Source organism: Larimichthys crocea, chromosome IV, assembly GCF_000972845.2.
Source record: "Larimichthys crocea isolate SSNF chromosome IV, L_crocea_2.0, whole genome shotgun sequence".
Taxonomy (NCBI): Eukaryota; Metazoa; Chordata; class Actinopteri; family Sciaenidae; genus Larimichthys; species Larimichthys crocea.
In genome coordinates, this window is record NC_040014.1 from 6,314,231 (window position 1) to 6,337,860 (window position 23,630).

Consider the following 23,630-nt stretch of genomic DNA (forward strand, 5'->3'; position numbering starts at 1 on the left):
CCAGTGGGAGAGATTCGCTCCAAACGTAAGTTGCAGTTGATCCATAGTGATGTCAGTGGTCCCATGCAGACTGAATCAATAGGTAGAGCATAGTACTTCATGACTTTTATTGATGATTATTCCAGATGTTGCAAGGTCTACTTACTGAAACAAAAAAAGTGAGGTTCTTGGCAAATTCAAGGAGTTTGAAAAAACATTTTCCAATGAGTGTGGAGAGAAAGTCGCAAGGCTGAGAACAGATAATGGTGGGAATACACATCCAGTGAATTTCAAGAATACCTGAAAGCTCAAGGTATCCACCATGAGATGACTGTACCCCACACACCTCAGCAAAATGGTGTTGCTGAAAGGAAAAACAGAACACAGATTGAAGCAGCCAGAAGTATGCTGTCTGATGCTAAGTTGCCAAATATGTAATGGGCAGAGGCTGTAGCAACTGCAGCATATATACAGAACAGGTTGCCCACATCTGTTCTGAAGAAAGTGACACCCTACCAGGGATGGAGTGGCAAAAAGCCAGACATGAGTCACATGAGAGTATTGGGCTTTGTTGCTTATGCACATGTTCCAGACACAGAAAGAAGAAAATTGGAAAGAAAGCTGTGAAACTTCGCTTCATGGGATACGCAAACAATGCAAAGGGCTACCGTCTCTTTGATGAGAAAAAAGGGAGGATTCTCATTCGTCGAGATGTCGTCTTCAATGAATCTGACTTCAGCTGGAAACCGGAAGTGGAAGTATGCTGTTCAGAGAAGGAAATATCCATCAATACTAATGAACGTGAAACACCATCTGACAAGACCACTGTCAGTGAATCTGCTAGACAAAGCAGCAGAATCAGGAAGCCTCCAAAGAGGTATGGATTTGATGAGTTTGCTGACAAAGTAACTGTTGATCATATTGCCAATGTGTGTTGTGTTACAGAGCCAAGCACACTAAAAAGCATTAATGGGTCCTAATGCAAAGGAATGGCAGGAGGCAGCTGACTTGGACTTGAGTCACTGCTGGAAAATGAAACGTGGGACTTGGTGGATTTACCAAAGGATCGCAAGGCAATAGGATTGAGGTGGGTGTTAAAAGTCAAGCATCACAGTGACAGGTGGAGAGACACAAGTGTAGACTCGTTGCTAAAGGCTACTCACAGATGTATGGTGCTGACTATGATGAAACTTTTTCACCTGTGGTACGATTCAGCTCGATTCGTACATTACTGTCTTTTGCTGTCCAGAATAATCTACATGTACACCAGATGGATGTAGTAACTGCATTCCTAAATGGACACTTGGAGGAAGAAGTCTACATGGAGCAACCAGAGGGATACATCAAAACAGGACAGGAATATCTCTCTGCAAACCAAAGAAGTCAATATATGGACTGAAACAGTGTCCTCGCTGTTGGAGCAAGGCTTTCACAGAGTTCATGAAAGACATTGGCTTTAAAAAAAAGCACATCAGACCCGTGTGTGTTTGTTAGATCACGACAGGAGCTAGAGATTCTAGCTGTGTATGTTGATGATGTGATTTTGATCACAGAATCAACAGAAAGCATGGATGAGCTGAAACAAGCTCTCAAAAGAGACTACAAGATGAAGGACATGGGGGAGCTGTCCTATATCCTGGGCATCTCTGTTGTTCAAGAAAGAGCAAAGAAGTGCGTCTTTCTGCATCAGAAGCATTACATTGAAGCCATTCTACAGAAGTATGGAATGAGCAATGCTAATCCCATTGCAACCTCTGCTGATGCAAATGTTAAATTAAGAAAAGATGATGGTGTCAGTAAACCTGTGAACTCAAGTACTTATCAGTCCATGGTAGGTAGTTTGTTGTATGCAGCAATGGCCACACGACCAGACATAGCACAAGCAGTGAGTGTTGTATCAAAGTTCAATGCAAATCCAAACACTGCACATCTGTCGGCTGTGAAAAGGATTTTTTGATACTTGAAAGTTACTGTGAACCTTGCCCTCAAGTATGAGCAGTCAGAGTCAGGAACTTTGATTTATTTCTCAAATGCTGATTGGGCCGGAGACCATAAAAATATTGAAATACGTTCTTCCTAAATAGAAGAGCTGTGAGTTGGTTCAGCAAGAAACAGGCAACAGTTGCACTGTCAACTGCAGAAGCCGAGTACATTGCACTCAGCCAAGCAATGCAAGAAGGTACCTGGCTGAAGCGATTATTGACTGAATTGGGAATGAATGATTCACCTACAGTGATCCTGGAGGACAATCAAGGAGCCATCGCAATAGAAAAAAATCCAGTCAATCATTCGAGAACCAAACACATAGACATTCGCCATCATTACATTTGTGATTGAATGGGCAAATACAAGTACAGTAATAAGAAAAAAAGTTTGAAAGGATTGGACTGAAGCATCATGGCCTGAATCAGACATGATTACTGCAAAACTGGGGGTGTTGTGACGGAGAGGCGGCCCTAACATTAGTTTTTGAGCCAGAACTAAACATATCGGCCAACTTTCATGGCTGTAAGGTGAGTACAGTTCCTCAAACATCAACTCACCTGTGAAACCAAGCTTCATTCAGCCTGCCTCAGCTCCACCCACCACTGTTGAATTAGCTGGAGCCAGCAAAGTCAGAACAAAATCTGGCTCTTCAAACCTGTGAGTGACGTCATGGAGACTATGCCCACGTTTTAAACTGTCTATGTACAGTATATATGATATTATACAATAGCATGCAGCTGGTGGGTGACATGTTGGGCTGCACTAGGTTTTGACTCGTGTTAGAAAATCTTTGAGGAGAGTCAACGCAGTAACAGAATCTGGATTATTATTTGATCAGCACTAAATAGTTTGACAGTTTGAGTTTTGTGAATGAGTTAAGTTAGATGAACTCACTTCGAATGACAAGGTAGCCACGCGCTAAAGCATACCCTGCTTTATCCTCTATTTTACTCTAAATGGGATCATCATTTATAAAATGAACATCTTGTTGTGTGGAAGAAGAATTGTACCCAGTTAATTCACACCATAAACTCATGGTGAACCTGTTTCCTAAATAACATGAGAAGTGGGATTATTTCCTCTTAAGACTCCATAGAATCGGAGCTGCAGAGTGTGCTGAACCCAGCGGCCACCGCACCACAAATCACATTGTGTCTCAAATAGCCATCATACACCATGGCCATTTCAGACACAACACGGCACAACATCAGCACTGCACTCTGAAACCCATTATTTACAGTAACACAGCACACCAAATCACACTGTGTCTGAAAGGGTCATTGTGCAGCCTGATGGACTGGATGTACAGACATTTTGACATGTCATAGAAGGAAAGTCAGACAGACTGTGCGTGCAGGTTTACTGTCAATGTTACTAAGAATTCCTGATATTAAGTTTTGATGAGTAAGTTCTGATGTTAAGTTTTTGCTTTTCCAGCTTTGACAAGTCGAAACATTTATCATGCAACCACTCTGCCCAGACACAGATCTCTCAGATGGCGTGACGGATTTCACGCACAGTTACAAGAGCACAGCACTTTTTTTTTTCGTGGACTCTCCGTGAACACACCGATACTGTACCACCTGAGCCAGCGCCCAGCGTCATCCAGAATCATCGGAACCCACGCAGGGAACTAGCATCCAATGCTTTTCATGTTTAAATCTGTTTGTGTTCTTTATGAAGCAATAACGGATGTTAAGCAATAATAGTATTAGGCATGGTAAGAATAAACACAGCACGAAAACTTCTTGTAGAGAAATGACTCACCGTTTTGACAGACAGTCAAGTGTAAACAGCAGTGTAAGTTTTCATCTGTTAACGAGGGAAATACCAGCACGCACGCGGTTACACGTCACTAGATGATGATATACATAAATATATTTGTTTCATCACTTTCTGTTTATTCTTTGCAGATGTCGTGAATAGTTTAATCAAATCAGATTTTATTTGTATAGCCCAAAGTCACAAAGTACATTTGCCTCAGAGGGCTTTACAATCTGTACAGGGAGTGACACCCTCTGTCCTTAGACCCTCGGTTCCAGTGAGGAAAAACTTGCCCACAAAAAACCTTTAACAGGGAAAAAAGGTGGAAGAAACCTCAGGAAGAGCCACAGAGGAGGGATCCCTCTCCCAGGATGGACAGACGTGCAATGGATGTCACGTGTACAGAACAAATCAACACAAACATATTGTACAATTACAATGACTGACAAAATGACAATGAATCACAATGAATGATAAAATGGATGGATGGATGAAGGCTTTATTTTATTACAGTACAACGACATTTCAGTACCAGTCTGTTACATTATGTGGTTCAGCCAGACACAAATATCCATGAACAATGTTCCAGAGAACTGCTGAATATTCTTTATAATATTGTAATGATCCATAAAATCCCCCTGCTCCTTTATTGTTTCTGTTTCCTTTATTTCTGACTCATACCTGAGTGTGTAGTCACACTGGTTCTTATTTGGAGTGTCTCCCTCACGTCTCTGCGCACGGAAAGCCGTAAACACTCCAACTCTGCTCCCTGCTGGACTGTTACAGTGTGCACTTTGTTTATTATTTCAATATGGTCTTGCCTTGTGGGGTAGTTTTTTGCCCTGCATATCATGTTGAGGACATGTTTTTCATTGGATTTGTTAAAGCCTTCTTTTACAACTATTTGTTTTCATAAACTGTGAGGATATTACTTACTAATGCTCCAAATAATTGGGACTGCTTTAAAGAATTTAAGTTTTCCCCGTGTACCAGAATGAGTGTGGTTTCAGCCAGACATGTCTCCAGCACTAAAACATGTAGCGAAAACTCTTCCTAATGATATTTTCATAGAGAAATAGATTTCAAATATGATGTACAGTCATATCAGAATATCCAAATATTCAGATGCAGGAGTCATGGCATCCTTCTTTCATTTCAAATACTTATTTCAATTTTGAGAATTGCTTTTAGTGACAGTGAGTCTTGATAATGAACATTCAGTACCAAGCTGTCTCCTCAGTGGACGTCTATGTGAACTGATGAAACATTAAAAAAGGACACCAGAGAAATGACATGTTCTTTATCCTTTAGGTTACAGCACATACCGTTCCCATTATTTGTCAGGTAAAACCTGGACCTTGTCAAAATGACAAATTAGTAAAATTAATTAATGAAAAAGTCTGCAGCATCATCAGCTTCAGGGTATCATCAGTTTCATTCTTTAGACATTCATACATGAGCACAGAAATCTTACTGGTCAGTAAAGCAAATATAAGAAATATCAATGAAGTTAATGTTCTTTTCACTGTTTTTATGGTAACTAATAGCATGTAGTGTATAATAGTGTTATATTTTAATGAGACACTGTTGAATTCCAGGTAAAACCTGGACCTTGTCAAAATGACAAATTAGTAAAATGAATTAATGAAAATGTTCCTTGTGATTCAAGGTGTGTGTTTTTTTTCCCCAAGATGTAGAGAAATACAGTCTTTACAGTATGCATTCAATAATACTGTTACAACAAAACACATTTTACCAGATGGCATTGTAACAGAAACAAACATTTTAGAACGACTTGGAGTATTGGGAAAATTCCTGATTAACCTCTGGCTTTAAAGGGTCCACTGCACACATTTCATTTCAGTATTACATAAGCATAAAGTTCTTTCAAAAGGATATATGGAATTATTACTCATCCTGCTGCACCCTGGGGTTAGTGACTCTCAAGTTTCACTTTCACCTGCACAGACAGGTCTGGTCTATACAAGACTACTATGCACGATGCACAGGATAGGTACATGCAGGCCGGTAAATGAAGCTTGCTGGGACATGCTAACTCAGGGAACAAGTCAGTAGACAGTCAGCAGACAGCCTGCAGAATGCACCATGTAATCTGAACATGCTAGCGCTGACTCAGAATTGACATTTAACATTAGAAAATGAAAAACACGCCGCCCAAAATAAGTCAGACTGTGTGTGGGCTGTATGTGATGACAAATATGTGATACTGAATGATACATGTCTCCTATATTTTTGAGTACATCGAGGTCCTCAAATGTGCAGTTTGCAAGATCATTTATTCGTTTCTTCTGAGATTATCTAAGTTTTTATTGAAACAATATTATAGGTTTTACTGTTTCTATGTTTGAAGTGGGGTTGTATGAAGTATTTAGCGGTCAGTGTGTTACCTACAGTAGACGGTAGAAGCACGGAGAAGTCCCAACACAGAAGCAGAGCTATGCTGTTGTGGACAGGGGCAGAAATAAAAATGTTTTTTAGTCACATATAGGCCCACCGAAAAAAAACACTTCAATTGTATATTATTATGATATTAAGAATATTTTCACTGCTACATTGCCATCAGACTGACTTTTTCTTTGGCACTAACCACAGAAGCTTTCTTCTACATACACGTCCTACGTATATGCCAAACTGTGCCAAATGCATTATACTGCAGAGCCACAGACTGAAATCAAACTTCAGGTTTCTGAAGATGTCAAAGATTGTACATGCTTTTGTTTTTCCAGCCTGGGCTGCTGTAACCCTGACTCTTGAATCTTTTTGAGGTGTCTAAAATACATTTTGTTGCTGTCCATGTCTACAGCAGTACATTGCTTAGCTTTGTGTGCTGGACCTCGTGTCTGCTTCTCCAGACTGGGGGTTAGATGACACACTGTGACTGACTATGGATCAGCACCTCATACAACCATGCTTCAGTAAGTACCCAAACTATCCAGGTAATTAAAATTTTCCTTCAGAATTTTAATCATAAGTGTTTAATATTATTAGAGTTTCTTATAACTGTTGATCAACTGTTTTGTGGATGAGATGTTGGTCTATTGTGTTGTGGCACCTGTATCAGGCGCATATATCAAATCAAAATATATATCATAACTACAGCAAACATTTGGACCTTCTGTGCCTTCCCATTGCACAAGTCTTGAAAAATGAAAATACTTGTTGACATCATTCCATGCTGCTGTAAAATCTGGATTGGAGACATACCAAACAGTTTTGTTTCATCCTTGACTTTAACTTAAGAGAAAAGGTGTCCAGTGTTGCCAGTGTTTAATAAACCATTCATGCAGGTAGATATGCATATAAAACATATGAAGGCCATTTCTTTACAAAGGCACATCAAAAGCAATCATTTTTATTTTTTAAAGCAAAGAGCTTCTTATCCTCTTTATGATGCCTGGGGATGTTCAGAAGCCCTTTTAGCCACCATACTGTTTTATTTTGTCTAAAAAAGATCTCATCTATGGAATTAAATGCCAAATTTCTGCACAATCAAAATTATTGTATATTGTAATTGCAATCATGCATCATTTCATTTGAGCAAACAAAGAGCTGTCTTGTGCTCATAAATTTAATCACACGTTTGCTGTTCCCTCTCACTTGGTTTCACTCTTTGGTTACCTTTCAAATTCACTGCTCTGTTAACCCTTTGCACTCGTTGTGCAAAGTTTCACCATTTGATCACCCTAAGGCAGAACTGTCAATCACAAACAGGACCATTTAGTCCACGGCAATAAATTTAGTGAGTACAGAATCCATTTGTTTGCTCATCACCAGTCTCATTGTATTCCGTGATATTTTCTCTACAAAATAATAATTATAATTAACGTCCCTGCAGAAAATATTTTGAGCATGTAGAAAGATAAAAGAACCATGAGACAAGTAAAGATAAACTTGTGTTGTGCGTGCAGTGTGTGGATTTTGCTTGATCAATTAGTTGGCTTGACATGCTCAGTGAGAGTTGGTGGTGCACCACTCATCGAGGGTCTACTTGGTATGATCCTGTACCCACTGACAGAGCCTGAGGCAGTATGTCTGTGGACTGACAGTGGAGAAGGACCGGCCTGGATGTCTCAGCCTCTTCCACCAATGCTCCAGCCTCTTCTTAAAACTGTAAACTGTGAAAATGTCAATGATGCCAATGAAGTAACGCTGCTCAGGCCCGTCGATAACATGCAGAGGATTCTTTAAATTGGGCAGTAAACGTCGGTTTTGGGCTCTGAAATCTTGGTCAGCTGCATCACGACCTGGCCCCGCATGTTCTGGGCATGTTTGAAGAGGGTCACCACTCGATGCATCTCCTACTTGTGATTGTCTCAAACAGCCACCATCAATTTCGGACAAAAGTAAGGTGAAGTCGTCTTCGGGGACTTCCCCAGGGACAGCAGCTATGCCCAAGTGGACTGGGCTGGTGCCTGGATTTACAGATCTAAAATGATAAAGTCACAGAGAAGAGAGTGTGTACAAGTCAGAACAATTATGTAACTCACAATTCATCTGTGCTGACAGATTGTAAAATGTTCTTCTGTCTAGACCAGGGGTGTCCAAACAAAGAGGGCCAGATTTGACAATGTGAAAATGTCTGGGGGCCAATACTAACATTAAAAAAAAAAAAAAGTACCAATAAAAGTTACAAACAAATGCACTGTTCTGTAACTATTTTGTTTTCATTGTCACAATTATCTTTTTTTTTAAAGGACAATGGAACCTCATTCTAAACATGACTTACATTTAAGTTGGAAACGTATCACTCTTGTTCTTGTCTTTAACAAAATCATTCAGAAAATAATATTTTGTGTCACATCTACAGATATATAACACCATCAGTTATGTTCTTAGAGGTTCAAATGCTACGTTATGTCAATCAAAAAAAGCCAAATCTTCCAGCCATATATTATCTGACAACCCTAGCAGGCCGTGATTAGCCCCCAGGCCAAGACAGCTGAAGAGTTACAGGAATGTGGGAAGATGGGGAATGCAGTTCAATTCCGAAACCATCTGGGCCAGCGGCCTTGCCATTGGGAAATGATTTTATAGCATCCAGAATCTCTTGCATGGTAATGTCAGAATTCAAAGCTTCACGAGCAGCTTCACTTAATCTGGGGAGTCTTAGACCCCCCAGCCAATCAGAAACATTCTCTTTTGCTTAAAAAATAATTGTTTATACTTTTAGGATCAATAACTAGTTCTCCAGTCTTTGATTTAATCTTGTGAATGGCTCTACTAGCTTGCAAGCCTCTTAACTGTTGGGCCAGTAATTTATAGGGGCTTATCACCCAACTAGAAGTGTTTCTGCCTGATCTTAAACAATTGATCGAATCACAATTTTAAAAGTTTCCCATAAAGTGGAGTCTGTGACTTCCAAATTGTCATTACTCTCCAGGAATTCTGAGATCTTAGTAAATATATATTGACAGAATGATGCATTGGAAAACAATGATGGGTGGAGACTCCAGGTAAACTGCTGTTTTTTTATGATTGAGATCAAGGACCAATGAAGTTGGAGAGTGGTCAGAAATTAGAATATTATGATACTTTGAGGCAACCATGTTTGATATCAATTTAGAGTCAACTAAAAAATAATATATTCTTGAAAAGGACTTTGGTGAGAAAAAAAAAATCTCTATCTGTAGGATGTCCAAGCCTCCAAATATCAACTAGATTCATGGAAGAAATTAAGTCATTGTGGAGGAGGTAGACGACTGATTTGGCTGGGCTGAGCTATCCAAACAGCTATCAAGCACACAGTTGAAGTCACCGCCTACAATTAAATATCCGAGAGATCAGGCAGTAAGTTATAAATATCTTATGGAAGAAAGCTGGGTCATCAAAATTTGGACCGTATACATTAAAGAGGGTAACATGAAATGAGTAAATGTAGCCAGTTACCAAAATAAACCGGCCATTTGGGTCACAGTAGAAACATGCCTAAAAGGAACAGTCTTATGGATCAAAAGTGCCACTTCCATCGTTGCTTCAGTGCCCAGCAGCTCAGGGATGAACTTTGCCAAAAACTCTGTTGGATGTCCATTCTTGATTTTCTCAGGCAAGCCAATGATTTTAATATTCTGCCACCAGGAGCGAGCCTCCAGGTCGGTTGCTTTCAGACAAAGTGTTTCATTCTCCGACTGCATTTTCGTACATTTTTGCCCAAGCTAGCATTTTCCACCTCCTGTATTCATTTATCGAGACTCGCCAGCGTTGCTTGGGTGGATGCCAAAGATGCCTCCAAGCCATTAAAACGGTCAGTGATTGTCTTGCTCATACATCATATCGCTAACTCTGGAGCTGTCATCGGCCTCATTTAAAGCTTTCTCTTTCAGTTTTTGGTTTTGTCATCCTGAGGCACTTAGATCAAAGTATTTATGAGGCTAAACCGGGAAATGAGGTGAAATATCCGTCCGTCCGTCCGTCTTCTTCTGCTTTATCCGTTTTTCTCGGGTCGCGGGGGCAGCAGCTTTAGCAGGGAGGCCCAGACTTCCCTCTCCCCAGCCACTTCGTCCAGCTCTCCCAGGGGGACCCCAAGGCGTTCCCAGGCCAGCCGAGAGACGTAGTCCCTCCAGCGTGTCCTGGGTCTTCCCCGGGGCCGCCTCCCGGAGGGACGTGCCCGGAACATCTCACCAGGGAGACGTCCAGGAGGCATCCTCACGAGATGCCCGAGCCACCTCAGCTGGTTCCTCTCGATGCGGAGGAGCAGCGGTTCTACTCTGAGCTCCTCGCGGATGGCCGAGCTTCTCACCCTATCTCTAAGGGAAACTCTAGCCACCCTGCGAAGGAAGCTCATTTCGGCTGCTTGTATTCGCAATCTTATTATTTCGGTCAAATACCCAAAGCTCGTGATCAACTGTTTTGTCAACAGATTATAGATTATATATAGAACTGATGTGACATGAACAAACTAATGTTTTTTGTGCCTAAATCAAATCAAACCTGAACTATAGTAATTATAGTAATATCAGAAAACTGTTGTTGAATCTCGACTGCTAAGCTGCTGAAATGCATTATTCAAATAAAGTGAAGTACCCGGTGTAAAGGCCAACTCAAGGCCAACTCAAGGCCAACTCACACCAGACGCGGAACGGAAGCGGAACGGCACCGCCGCGGTCACCGTAGCAAATAGAATCCAGTCTAGTCAATGAGAGCACTCACACCGGGCGCGGATCAGAAGCATCCCAGAAGCGGCTCTCCGCGCCACGGCGCGAGCTTTCGCCAAGATTTCTATTTCTTCCGCGAGCCGCGGCTAAACCTCGTAAATTTCATAGACATATATACATAGACGCCGCATTGAGCGGGTTGGTCGTTGGTCGCGATACGTAAACGGTGCCGCCATATTGGTTCGGGCAGATCTGCCCGTAAACTAATACAAGGAAATGGACTGAACTTCATAAAGCGCCTTTCTACAAAGTTCTTCAAGTTAATGTCTCTTATACACCCATTCACACACACACTAATATATCTGGGAAACACAGGCACCAAAAAACAACGTATGTAACTTTTAAAGTGATGATTATAAATGTTTACTCCTTATGTAAGCACCAAACCAACGTATGTATTTTTCTAATGCTGAGTGTTTACAGCTACTAATGTGTGTAACACTGTTACTGTGATGATAAATATTGAAATATTTATATTTAACATTTAATCTGTGTCTATAATAACCAGATCCTGAAATGTAGATGTGACATGAGGCTTTCTGAATAAAGGAGCACCACATACACACACACATATATATATATATATCAATATATGTGGTGTGTGTGTGTTGTGTGTGTGTATGTGTATATTTATATATATATCTATATATATATATATATATCTCTTATATATATATATATATGTTTATTTGTGTGTGTGTGTGTGTGTTGTATGTAGTAGTCTCTTTATTCAGAAACCTCATGTCCACATCTACATTTCAGGATCTGGTTATTATAGACACAGATTAAATGTTATATATAAATATTTCAATATTTATCATCACAGTAACAGTGTTACACACATTAGTAGCTGTAAACACTCAGCATTAGAAAAATACATACGTTGGTTTGGTGCTTACATAAGGAGTAAACATTTATAATCATCACTTTAAAAGTTACATACGTTGTTTTTTGGTGCCTGTTTGTTTCCCAGATATATTAGTGTGTGTGTGAATGGGTGTATAAGAGGCATTAACTTAAAGCACTTTGTAGAAAGGCGCTTTATGAAGTTCAGTCCATTTCCTTGTATTAGTTTATGGGCAGACCTGCCCGAACCAATATGGCGGCGCCGTTTACGTACAATTCAGCGCTCAATGCGGCGTCTATGTATATATGTCTATGGTAAATTTCAACAGAGCACTGCGCACCAGACAGGAAATCCAACACAGAATCAACATAATAAACTTCCGCCCCCCTTCAAAATAAAACACAATACACAGTTCATGTAGCTTTTTACAACTTCACATCAACGTTACGTCATGACCGGTGGCACCAGGTGATCAAAGATCGATCAAAGGGTCTCAACGAGAGACTAATTGTTGAAGTGGAACAACACACAATCCTTTATGACACAACAGATGCTTTTTATAATCTCTTCCACGTCGGAGAAGCAAAGTCAGCTGTTTGTTGTTGTTGTTTTCTTTATACACTGTTTATCGCAGGGTCTCGGGTATGTCCACGATTCTCGCGTGATCTCGCGTGAATACGGCCGGCTCGCTCCGCTGCCGTTCCGCGGCTGATCCGCCTCCTGTGTGAGTCCCGTGTCATTTCTTTGTTGTAAAGCACTCTGAGCTGCATTTCTTGTGTGAATCCCCAGCCAGGATGACTGTTTGTCTTGTTTGTGGGTGGTTGTTTGTCGTCTGGTGTCTTCTCCTGGCAGTGCTTGAGGGGGCGTGCCTGCACCTGAATACCTGGCTGACATCATTACCTCATCACCTCACCTGCTCCTCTTCAACTGCTGGCAGTATTTAAGGAGCAGCCACACATCCAGTCTCCGCTGGATCGTTGTCAAGTATTGTGTATGCTACAGCCTTCTAGCCCAAAAATCCTACTGTGTATCAGTAACTGCCTGTTTCTGCCAACCTCCTGCTGTTTTTTGCCCGCCACTAACCACGTCTTTCTGCATCAGGGATCAGCCTACGTCTCGTGTAGCCGCCGTGTGGATCTCCACCCTTCAGACCTGCCAGCCGACCCCTCTCTGATTGCCCCCACCTCTGGACTCCCACACTCGCCTACCTGCTCTCTTTTCATTTCACGCATTCACGCTCTGATTTAATAAACTATTGAATTCTAACCCACTTGTTCCGGTCTGCTTCTGGGTTCCCCTCTGAACCGTGACAATAAAAGGTGCTTTACACACACGATTTGATTACGATTAAGCTTACGATTCTGATTCCAATTCAAATTCAAATTAAAACTCTTTAATTGCACTCGGAATTAAATTTCACTGACAAAGATCGCAAAACGTTGAGAAATCTAGTAATGGAATGTACGGAAAACAACTGACTTTTTAGTTCTCATGATGAGAGTAGCGAAGGAGAGACTTGGGTGGCGTTCATCGTGGTGTAATGGCTGATGGGCCAGGAGGAGACTGTAGTCCAACACATTGAGCCTCCGGAGGAAGCGTGTGTCGATCTCCACCTGCCGCAGGAGCCATGGGCGCTGCCGGTCTGCACATATACACAGACCACAAAACATTATGTTTATGCATAATAAAGCAAAAATACACTATGTTTAATTCATTAATATAACATTCATTCACACATTGCTGTTCTTGCAGGAGTGCACTTTGGCAGTGTTAGAAAGAAGATACTGATTGGCCTGGCAGTGCAATAAAGCGGTTATACATAAACATCACTGTCCGGTTCCTTACCCAGAGTGATGTACTGTCCTTCAAAGTTGAGGTCTTTGAAAACCACAATAATCTGGCTTCCCTCTGGTGCAGGCTCTGTCCAACGACTCACCTCACAGCCCTTGATGTCGTACCTGCCAACACAAAACACGTCAAACCACATGGAGCGGCTGCCGTGGATGTTTCTGCGTTGTACCATACTACTCATGCTTTGTAGTAACCAAACTCACCTGGCATTGATTCGATCATCTGGATAAAACACACTTTGCATAACAATGAAGTATTTCTGCAAAGGCAACAAAGGAAATGTTCTTTATAGTGATCTGTAAGAGTCTATAATCATAATGCCATGTAAAAGAGTGATGAAGTGTGATCTCTACCTTTCGTTTGTGAGGGATTTTTATCCTGTGAACACCTTTAAAAAAACAGTGAACATTATTTAGTCCAAAGCAACATTACGTAACATTTCCACATCCAGTAGACACAGACAGTAAAATCTTTTTGGCAAACACCGGGCCTGCAAAGGTCTCCATTGCCTCACCGTGTGAGCAGTTGTCGCATGCGTTATGTGTTATATGGATAGGACGAGGGGGTTTCAGGAGGAGCGATCAGCTGTTCGTCTCCTGAGCTAACCCTCATAAGGGGAAGCCTGTCTCAAAGCTACCTCCTGAATCACAACCGCAGTTATGTGCTAATATACAGTACGTTTTTGTCATTTACAGCGCAAACCATGTAAACCCAGTAGTGTAGGGCTGCTGCGCAGTGCTGTGACACTACCAATGTTATGTGTGGTCAGAAGTACATCCTGCAACATTGACGTTTTCTGCCCATAGAAAGAAGTCCAACTGCACTTACCTTCATGAAAATCCTCAGTCATTACACATGTGAAACTGTATACACTATCACAATACAATGTGTGTGTCTGAGTGTGATGTGTGTACCTAGGAACTTGACTAGCAGTGAATGGGGGTATTCCTTCAGATGTTCCACGTAGATCTTCAGGTTGGCCAGAAGGAATTTGATTTCCCTTTTATTTTGGGTCTTCAAAAAGAAGCGTTTATCATTTCTAGACATTCAAAGGGAGACAGAGGGAGATCTCTATTTCAATTTCAATGAAATATTTGTCACATATAATCATAAAAGAACAGTCATTGTGACATGTACCTACACAATCTCCAACACTTTTCATTGATAGTTTTAAAAGGAATAAAAATAGAATATGTGGTAATATAGTTATAGAAGTAATGAGTACGTTAGTAAAATATGCTGTCAAAAAATGTATAACTGAAAGTTGTTATGTTTATTCTATATTTTGTTAAAGATTTGTCACAGATTTGTTTCCTAACACAAAATACTGGATGCAGTCATTTCACATTCAGCTTTAGAGCTGCACCAACTAGCTGTCTAAAATTGTAAGACAACAGAAGCAGCTTTTGCACATCTGTCTCTGCATGTGTACATGACGTTCAGTTCACTGGGTACGTTAAAGCTGGGTTAGGTTAAAGCTAAGGTTACAGTTTGGGTTAAGTTTAGAGTTATGGTTACAGATACACTGAACAAAAATATAAACGCAACACTTTTGTTTTTGCTCTCATTTTTCATGAGACGGACATGTTTTATATACACAAAATAACCATTTCTCTCAAATATTGTTCACAAATCTGTATAAATCTGTGATAGTGAGCACTTCTCCTTTGCCGAGATAATCCATCCCACCTCACAGGTGTGGCATATCCAGATGCTGATTAGACAGCATGAATATTACACAGGTGTGCTTTAGGCTGGCCACAATAAAAGGCCACTCTGAAATGTTTAGTTTCATCACACAGCACAATGCCACAGATGTCATAAGTTTTGAGGGAGCCTGCAATTGGCATGCTGACAGCAGGAATGTCCACCAGAGCTGTTGCTCGTGAATTGAATGTTCCTTTCTCTACCATAAACCGTCTCCAAAGGCGTTTCAGAGAATTTGGCAGTACATCCAACCGCCCTCACAACCGCAGACCATCTGTAACCACAGCAGCCCAGGACCTCCACATCCAGCATATTCACCTCCAAGATCGTCTGCAACCAGCCACTCGGACTACTGCTGCAACAATCGGTTTGCATAACCAAAGAATTTCTGCACAAACTGTCAGAAACCGTCTCAGGGAAGCTCATCTGCATGCTCGTCGTCCTCATCAGGGTCTCGACCTGACTTCAGTTCGTCGTCGTAACCGACTTGAGTGGGCAAATGCTCACATTCGATGGCGTCTGGCACGTTGGAGAGGTGTTCTCTTCACGGATGAATCCTGGTTTTCACTGTTCAGGGCAGACAGCGTGTGTGGTGTCGTGTGGAAGTCTCTCATCATGTCCTGGTGAGGACGAACAATACGACGACGGTGGCGTACATCAACCGACAGGGGGGATTACGCTCCCGTCAGTTGTACATGCTGGCACGCAGACTAATCCTGTGGTGCTGCGGTCGTCTTCTCTCCCTGAGAGTGACGCACGTCCCGGGAGTCCTGAACACAGACGCGGACCTGTCCAGGGGCGCGCCAATATACGGGGAGTGGTCTCTGCACCCAGAGATTGTGGAACAGATATGGGCCCGTTTCGGTCGGGCCATGGTGGATCTGTTCGCGTCAAGAGACAACGCGCAGTGCACGCTGTTTTACTCTCTGCGCAGCATGGATGCTCCCCTCAGCGTAGACGCACTAGCGCACATCTGGCCACGCGAGCGTCTTTACGCATTCCTTCCCCTGGCCTTGATACCCTCCACTCTGTCCAGAGTGAGGGAGCACAGCCATGGACTGATTTTGATAGCTCCGCATTGGCTGGCAGATATATCAGTTGCTGTGCGCTCAGCCCTGGCAGCTCCCGCTATGCAGGGACCTGCTATCGCAGGGAGGGGGACCCGCACCCAGAGCGCCTGGCTCTGTGGGCTTGGCCCCTGAGTGGCTAAATCTGTCAGCTGTGGGTCTTTCACAGCGCGTGATTTCCACTATACAAAGTGCTCGAGCCTCCTCCACTAGGTCTCTGTATGACTGTAAGTGGAGAGTGTTTGAGGGGTGGTGTCACAGAAACGGCCACATTCCTTTTCAATGTCCAGCAGGAGTGCTATTGTCATTCTTGCAGGACCTGATTGACAAATGAAAGGCCTTCTCCGCGGTTAAAGTGTACTTGGCGGCTAACAGCAAACAGCGAGCCAGCGAGCTAAACGGGTTAGTGACATCCATGCGCTTTCGGTGCATCCCTCATGCGCCCAGGTCTTCCCGGGGGATGTAAGGATGATTTTGAAGCCCAACCTGCCTTTTGTGCCTAAGGTGGTGGGCTCATGTTCTCCTATTGACCTTGTGGCCTTTGCTGCCTCACCGTGTGAGCAGTTGTCGCATGCGTTATGTCCAGTCCGTGCAGTGCGCACTTATATGGATAGGACGAGGAGTTTCAGGAGGAGCAATCAGCTGTTCGTCTCCTGAGCTAACCCTCATAAGAGGAAGCCTGTCTCAAAACAGCGCCTATCCCACTGCGTGGTAGGGGTGGGAATCTTGGGGCACCTCACGATTTGATTATAAAACGATTATTGATGCATTTTTAATTTATGTATATTGATGCACTTTTTCCACATTTCTTTTTGTTTCACTGAATGAGTATTCATCATTTGCAGTTCAAAAAACAGTGCATTTGCAATAAGAAACAAAGAGTTGAATTCATTTCCATTATATTTTATTAACCTTTATGGAAATATCCATTGGAATGGAAATGCATGAACATCTAAACTTTAGTGTACAGCTCAAGGTGCTTTTTGCTGCTTTTAGTGTTTCATATGTTAGTTGCAAATAAAACAAAAGTGCTCTCAGGCTTAAATGAACTACTACTTCAGTACCAACAGCTCAAAACAGTAAATAAAATACTCAAGTCTCTCATTTTGTATCAGCAGCTTAACAGTACATTCAATCTTCAATAAAACAAATGGTAGCATTTTATAGAAAAATATTATTGTTTTTTTTAATTCAGCGAAGCCTTTTGTAATTTGCTTGGCCTTTTGCGATGTGGGTGGCAGCTTACCCAGAGCGTCCTCGATTGTTCTCTGGCTGCTAGTAGCAACAGCAGCTGGCTTTTCCACCTCCTCCGTGTGACTTCTCATGTTCGTTGTGTTGCCAAAGTATTTTATTTTAGCGCGACAAATCTTGCGTACAACGTAGCTTTTGTCCAATTAATTTCCTCCATCAACGTTGTAGAATCCAAAATGATTCCACACGTCTGCTTTTAAATGTTTAGGAGCAGGTCGGATCTCACGGTGAGGTGGGTTGGTTAGCTCAGCCATGCTTGTTGCTGTTTTGTTTTTTTTCTGGAGGAGTGTGCTGTGGATGTGTGTTCGTGGTCCATTCCCCATAGCGTCTCGAAGACCGTGCTTACTGTATTTTAGTTCCGCTTTACTTGGCATATTTAAATAATCTGAATTTGGATGTTTGTGAATCGTTCTCGATTCTTCCACGGCCGAATCCCGATTAATTTAAGAATCGGAAATTTCCACCACCTCTACTGGGTGGTGGAGGCGATTGCTTTGGCCTATACAAGTCAGGGCCTTATTTAGGGGAGTTTCTGTTCAGGACATCTGTGCTGCGGCAAGTTGGTCCTCGCCCCTCACTTTTGTCCGTTTCTATATGCTGGACATCTCCGCTACGTGCATGGCACGCACGGTTTTGCTGTCCTGATTGGAACAGAGTACTTTTCCCTGTGGTTTGGTGGACGCTAGATAAGCTTGTCTGGCAACCACATCTCATAGTACGACATCGAGCGAAATATTATGAAAGAGAACTTTAGGTTATTTACATAACCCCGGTTCTCTGAGTAATATGAGTGAGATGTCTCACCAGACAACCCTTCTTGCTTGGGCGAGTGAGAAGAGGTGCTTATCTTGAATGACGTGGTGCTGTCCGCATGGGCTATTTAAGGTAGGTGGTACTACCAGGAGCGGACGGACACGTTTCAAATCAGGATTGGTGTAATGAGATTAATGGGGTGTGCATCCCATAGTGAGACATCTCACTCATATTATTCAGAGAACCGGGGTTATGTAAATAACCTAAAGTTCCAGTTCCTGCCAATATCCAGCAACTTCACACAGTCATTGAAGAGGAGTGGACAAACATTCCACAGGCCACAATCAACAACCTGATCTGAACCTGAACTCTATGTGTATGTGTATGTGTTGCACTGCATGAGGCAAATGGTGGTCACACCAGACACTGATCACCAGACACTGACTGGTTTTCTGACCCCCCCAATAAAACAAAACTGCGTGTTTCAGAGTGGCCTTTTATTGTGGCCAGCCTAAGGAACACCTGTGCAATATTCATGCTGTCTAATCAGCATCTGGATATGCCACACCTGTGAGGTGGGATGGATTATCTCGGCAAAGGAGAAGTGCTCACTATCACAGATTTGTGAACAATATTTGAAAGAAATGGTTATTTTGTGTACATAGAAAATGTTTTAGATCTTTGAGTTCAGCTAATGAAAAATGGGAGCAAAAACAAAAGTGTTCTATTTTTGTTCAGTGTACATTTAGGGCTTGAGGCTAGGTAAGTAGGACTTTAGACAGAATAAAGGTAATTTCGGTAACACTTTATAATTTATACACACTATTAAGCATTATTTAAGCATTAATATATACTGAATTCATCATTTATAATGCATGAATACTCATTAGTATGTAGTTCATAAACACAGTTACAAATGTACTCATCATTGATAAGTACAGTAGTTATGGAATAGTAAATACTGAATTCATCATTTATAAAGCATGTTTATGACGTAAATACTTATTAGTATATGGTTTATAATCACAGTCAAATGTTTTACTCTTCTGTACTAATGGTTAGTGAGTGTGTTAGTAGATGTTTTATAAAAACTCACAAATTTCCAATGGATGACCTATAAACAGTTATTAATGCAGGAATTCATGAATTCAGCCAGTTCCCAAGCACTTACTACTCGTTAATTAAGTATTTTGTGTGAGCTCCTCTAAAGTAGGCACTATCTATGCCTTACAAAGCATTTACAAATGAGATTTGAAGGCTGGCAATGCCTCAAGACTCACAAAAGTTTCAGTTATCTTAACAGACCAAGGAGAGACACAACACAAAGGGATATAGATATATTTACACACTGTAGATGAGCTCACACAAAATACTTAATTAACGAGTAGTAGTAGAATTGCTTTGTAACTGCCTGAATTCATAAATTCCTGCATTAATAACTGTTTATAGATCATCCATTGGAAATGGAATTTGTGAGTTTTTATAAAACATCTACTAACGCACTCACTAACCATTAGTACAGAAGAGTAAAACACATATAATTGTGATTATAAACCATAAACTAATGAGTATTTACGTCAGAAAAATGCTTTATAGGGGCGGTCGGTGGCATGGTGGGTTGTGCGGCCGCCCCGTGTGTGGAGGCTGCGGTCCCCGCTGCAGCTGGCCCCGGTTCGGGTCCCGTGTTGGATGACCCTTTGCTGCGTGTTGTTCCCCCTCTCTCTACTTCCTGTCTATCTTTAGCTGTCCTATTATTAAAGGCATAAAGGCCAAAAAAAATATCTTAAAAAAAAAAGAAAAAAGAAAAATGCTTTATAAATGATGAATTTAGTATTTACTAATCCATAACTACTGTGCTTATCAATGATGAGTAAAACATTTGTAACTGTGTTTATGGTAAATGGACTGTACTTATATAACAGTTTTCTAGTCTTGCGACCACTCAAAGCGCTTTACAGTACGTATCTCATACACCCATTCACACACATTCATACACTGATGGCATTGGCTGCCATGCAAGATGTCAACTGCTCATCAGTTTGAGGAGCTAACCATTCATACACATTCACACACTGATGGCACAGCCTCTGGAAGCAATTTGGGGTTCAGTATCTTGCCCAAGGACACTTCGACATGCAGACTGGAGTGGACTGGAGGAGCCTGGGATCAAACCGCCGATGATCTGATTAGTGGATGACCCGCTCTATCTCTGAGCCACAGCCACCCCTTTATAACCTACATACTAATGAGCATTCATGCATTATAAATGATGAATTCAGTATTTATTAATGCTTAACTAATGCTAGATAGTGTGTACTCATTATAAAGTGATACCGTTATTTCTTATGAAAACAGTGGAGCAATCGTGTGTGTGTGTGCGTGCCTCACGTCAGAAAGAAGTCGGCCTTGCTCTTGGAGTTGCTGATGAACTGAAGGTAGCAGTTTTCCGAGCAGAGTGACTGCTGATACTCCTGCTCTGCTAGTCCTAAAGAGCCACGTAGGCTGGCAAACACTGGGCCTGCAAAGGTCTCCATTGTGAAATCCTGCACACACAAACACACAGTCATACATACACATGCAGTAAATATTCAGGTGGAAGCACAGTCAGACACAGAAACATACACCTACCTCATGAATATGAGTGACCTCTGATCTGAAATCATCATCTGACAGATTATTCTAGAGTAAAAGAAAGGAGAGATGAGAAAGAGAGTAACATTCATTTCTAGATATGGAACTACAAAAATGGAAACAAGTGGACAATATTTCTAAATATTTCTAAAACAACACACATTCTAACAGGTACATCAAGGACAGGGGAAGGACTGAGTGAAGTGAAATACAATACACATTGTTATATGTATTTCTTTTTTATGTAGGCATCTTATTATGTGATGATCAAATGAAATGAAAATGTCATATTACAGTAATTTAGCTTCTTGTCTTTGATAACTAAAACAATTGTCCAATCACAGCTTGGTGACACCAAAATAGAAAAAGCAAGGTGCCGATGGTCCAGGAATCACAAAGTCATTAGGATTTATCTACTGGTGATCATGGGCAAGAAACCATGAATTCTGTAAGGGTATGTAAACTTATGAGGTCACAGTATACAGTCACTAATGTGGCTTAAAATCAGCCATACAGCCATGTGATTATCTCTGACTAAAATCTGCAGGAGAATGCGTCATGAGTGAGCAAAAATTACCAGACGTCAGGACACATGGTCAACTAGATGCATGTGCATGTCATTAGGAACAGGATGCATGATCTGGTAAAAAAATACAGCATGAGTTTTTTTAAAGCATAACAAACACAGTTTCCAAGAAACTGAAAAAACTTAATGGACTGCATATGGTGCAGACAGGATTGATTTAACCAAACAGGATAGACTCTAGATTTAAATACTGGTTGAAAGAAGGTATCACTGGCTGCTTTACCCTAATAGAGAATACGTTACAAAACTTTCAGACAGTAAGAGAAAAATATAATTTGTAAATGTGGTTTCTTTTTAAATATTTACAGTTACATAAATATATTTTTTTTATTTTAAAAGAAATTGAAGTGCAATGAAAGAGTACAATTAACAGTAAAATCATACACAGACAGTCCTAAATCAGTGGTTTCTAAACATTACCAGGGAATTGATAAGGGGAGGGGAGTTACTACAGCTTATATTAGGGAGATATAGAAGAAAGACTGAAATAATAAAATATCCCAGAGAACATGTGTGAAATTGTTTTCTCTACTTTTGTTTTTTCATCACTCCTAAAATGAAGACATATCTGACGTCAGTCGATCAGAACCGTTTCTTCCTTGTGTGTCCACTGTGAAGTGTGAATGTGAAGATATTTGTAGATTATTAATGTTATAATTCTGCCCGGCAACAAGGACGATAAGAGACTCTAAAGATCCCACACCGGGGAAATTCACTTGTCACAGTAGCTCATATATACTAGTTGATTATTTACAAATAGAAAATATATAGAAAAAGTCATGAAGTCATGCTGGTGTTGAAGAGTCTGACAGTTGATGGAATGAAGGATCTGTGGTAGATCTCCTTCTTCTTGGTGAGAGGAGTTATTCATGTTGGATGTCCTACTCTCTCCCACTTCCTCTATGCTCACAGGCCACTGACGCATCAGCCTTTGCTCTCCTATCCGCTCTCACAAGTTAAAAGCCGCTCAAAGTTACCAGTGAATCCGCCAATTCAGCTGTCAAGTCTCTGTGAGGAACATGATGCTACACTCTTGATACTCCCTCTGTAGCCTGGTTTGTGCCATTAACACCGTTTGTTTTCTGTCAAAGATCTAATAAAACCAAAGTGATAAAAAAAGAAAAGAACAAAATAAAGATGCAGAGTTTTCAGATTTTGAATAATAAGCAAAGGAAACAAGTTCATATTAATGTTTAAATTTGTTTAAATTTTTAAGTTCATTCATTTGGTGGAATAACCCTGATGTTTAGTCACAGTTTTTATGCGTCTTAGTGTGCTCTCCACCAGTCCTTCATATTGCCGCTGGGTGACTTCATGCTACTCTTGGCGGAAAAATTCAAACATCTCTGCTTTGTTTGATGCTTGTGACCATCTATCCTCCTCATAATCAAGATGGGGTTCAGGTCTTGAGATAAGAAATTGGGCTGACCATGACAGGGTCTTGATCTGGCGATCCTCCATCTACACCTTGACTGGTGGCATGGACCATTGTCCTGCTGGAAAACCCAATCCTCAGAGTTGGGGAACATTGTCAGAGCAGAAAGAAACACACGGTATGAGGCTTGAATCATACGTCCTTTACAAAGACAAATCTGCTTGATTCCAGACCTGCTAAAGCATCATTACCAATCCTCCATTAAAATTTCACCCTGGGTGCAAGACACAGTGGTTAGTTGAGCCTCTCCAGGTCTCTGTCTTTCGACAACCAGGTGTCTGACAAAGCTAAAAACTGGATTAATCAAAGATGACTCTACTCCGTTAGTCCAATCCGTGATCTAATGCAAACCTCTGCCTGGCTTTTCTTTGCTTTTTTTTTGTTTGTACTTCATCAACTTTGTCTGCACTCCCCTGCTCAGAGACATACTTATGAACAATTAACACACCCACGTGTTTGCAATTATATGGGTGGATATAAAAGCATGCGCAATGTGATAAAGAAAATAGTATTAACAAGGGCAGCGTTAGCGTTGTTAGAGGACCTTGCAAATGGTGCAATCCGACGTGAGCGAGTATTTAAGGAATGCAAGGATTTACTT

At 41.3% G+C, this 23,630-nt stretch overlaps 1 protein-coding gene and 1 long non-coding RNA gene across 2 annotated transcripts in view; one reads left to right on the forward strand and one right to left on the reverse strand.

Moving 5' to 3' along the window:
• Window positions 1-4,220: 4,220 nt before the first annotated feature.
• Window positions 4,221-23,630, reverse strand: part of pip5kl1 (phosphatidylinositol-4-phosphate 5-kinase-like 1) — a 36,711-nt gene continuing 17,301 nt past the window's right edge. The window contains exons 3-10 of the mRNA XM_019265446.2: window positions 21,006-21,056; window positions 20,766-20,920; window positions 14,514-14,638; window positions 13,953-13,987; window positions 13,803-13,858; window positions 13,594-13,706; window positions 13,228-13,390; window positions 4,221-8,176 (exon numbers count right to left, since the gene is read on the reverse strand). Coding sequence (XP_019120991.1) covers window positions 7,735-8,176; window positions 13,228-13,390; window positions 13,594-13,706; window positions 13,803-13,858; window positions 13,953-13,987; window positions 14,514-14,638; window positions 20,766-20,920; window positions 21,006-21,056 — 1,140 coding nt within the window. The 3' untranslated portion in view covers window positions 4,221-7,734. The remainder of the gene's footprint in view (window positions 8,177-13,227; window positions 13,391-13,593; window positions 13,707-13,802; window positions 13,859-13,952; window positions 13,988-14,513; window positions 14,639-20,765; window positions 20,921-21,005; window positions 21,057-23,630) is intronic.
• LOC113745739 (uncharacterized) lies at window positions 9,690-13,038 on the forward strand. The gene is made up of 3 exons (XR_003462365.1): window positions 9,690-9,991; window positions 12,601-12,739; window positions 12,850-13,038. It is a non-coding gene; the product is annotated as an uncharacterized LOC113745739 (long non-coding RNA).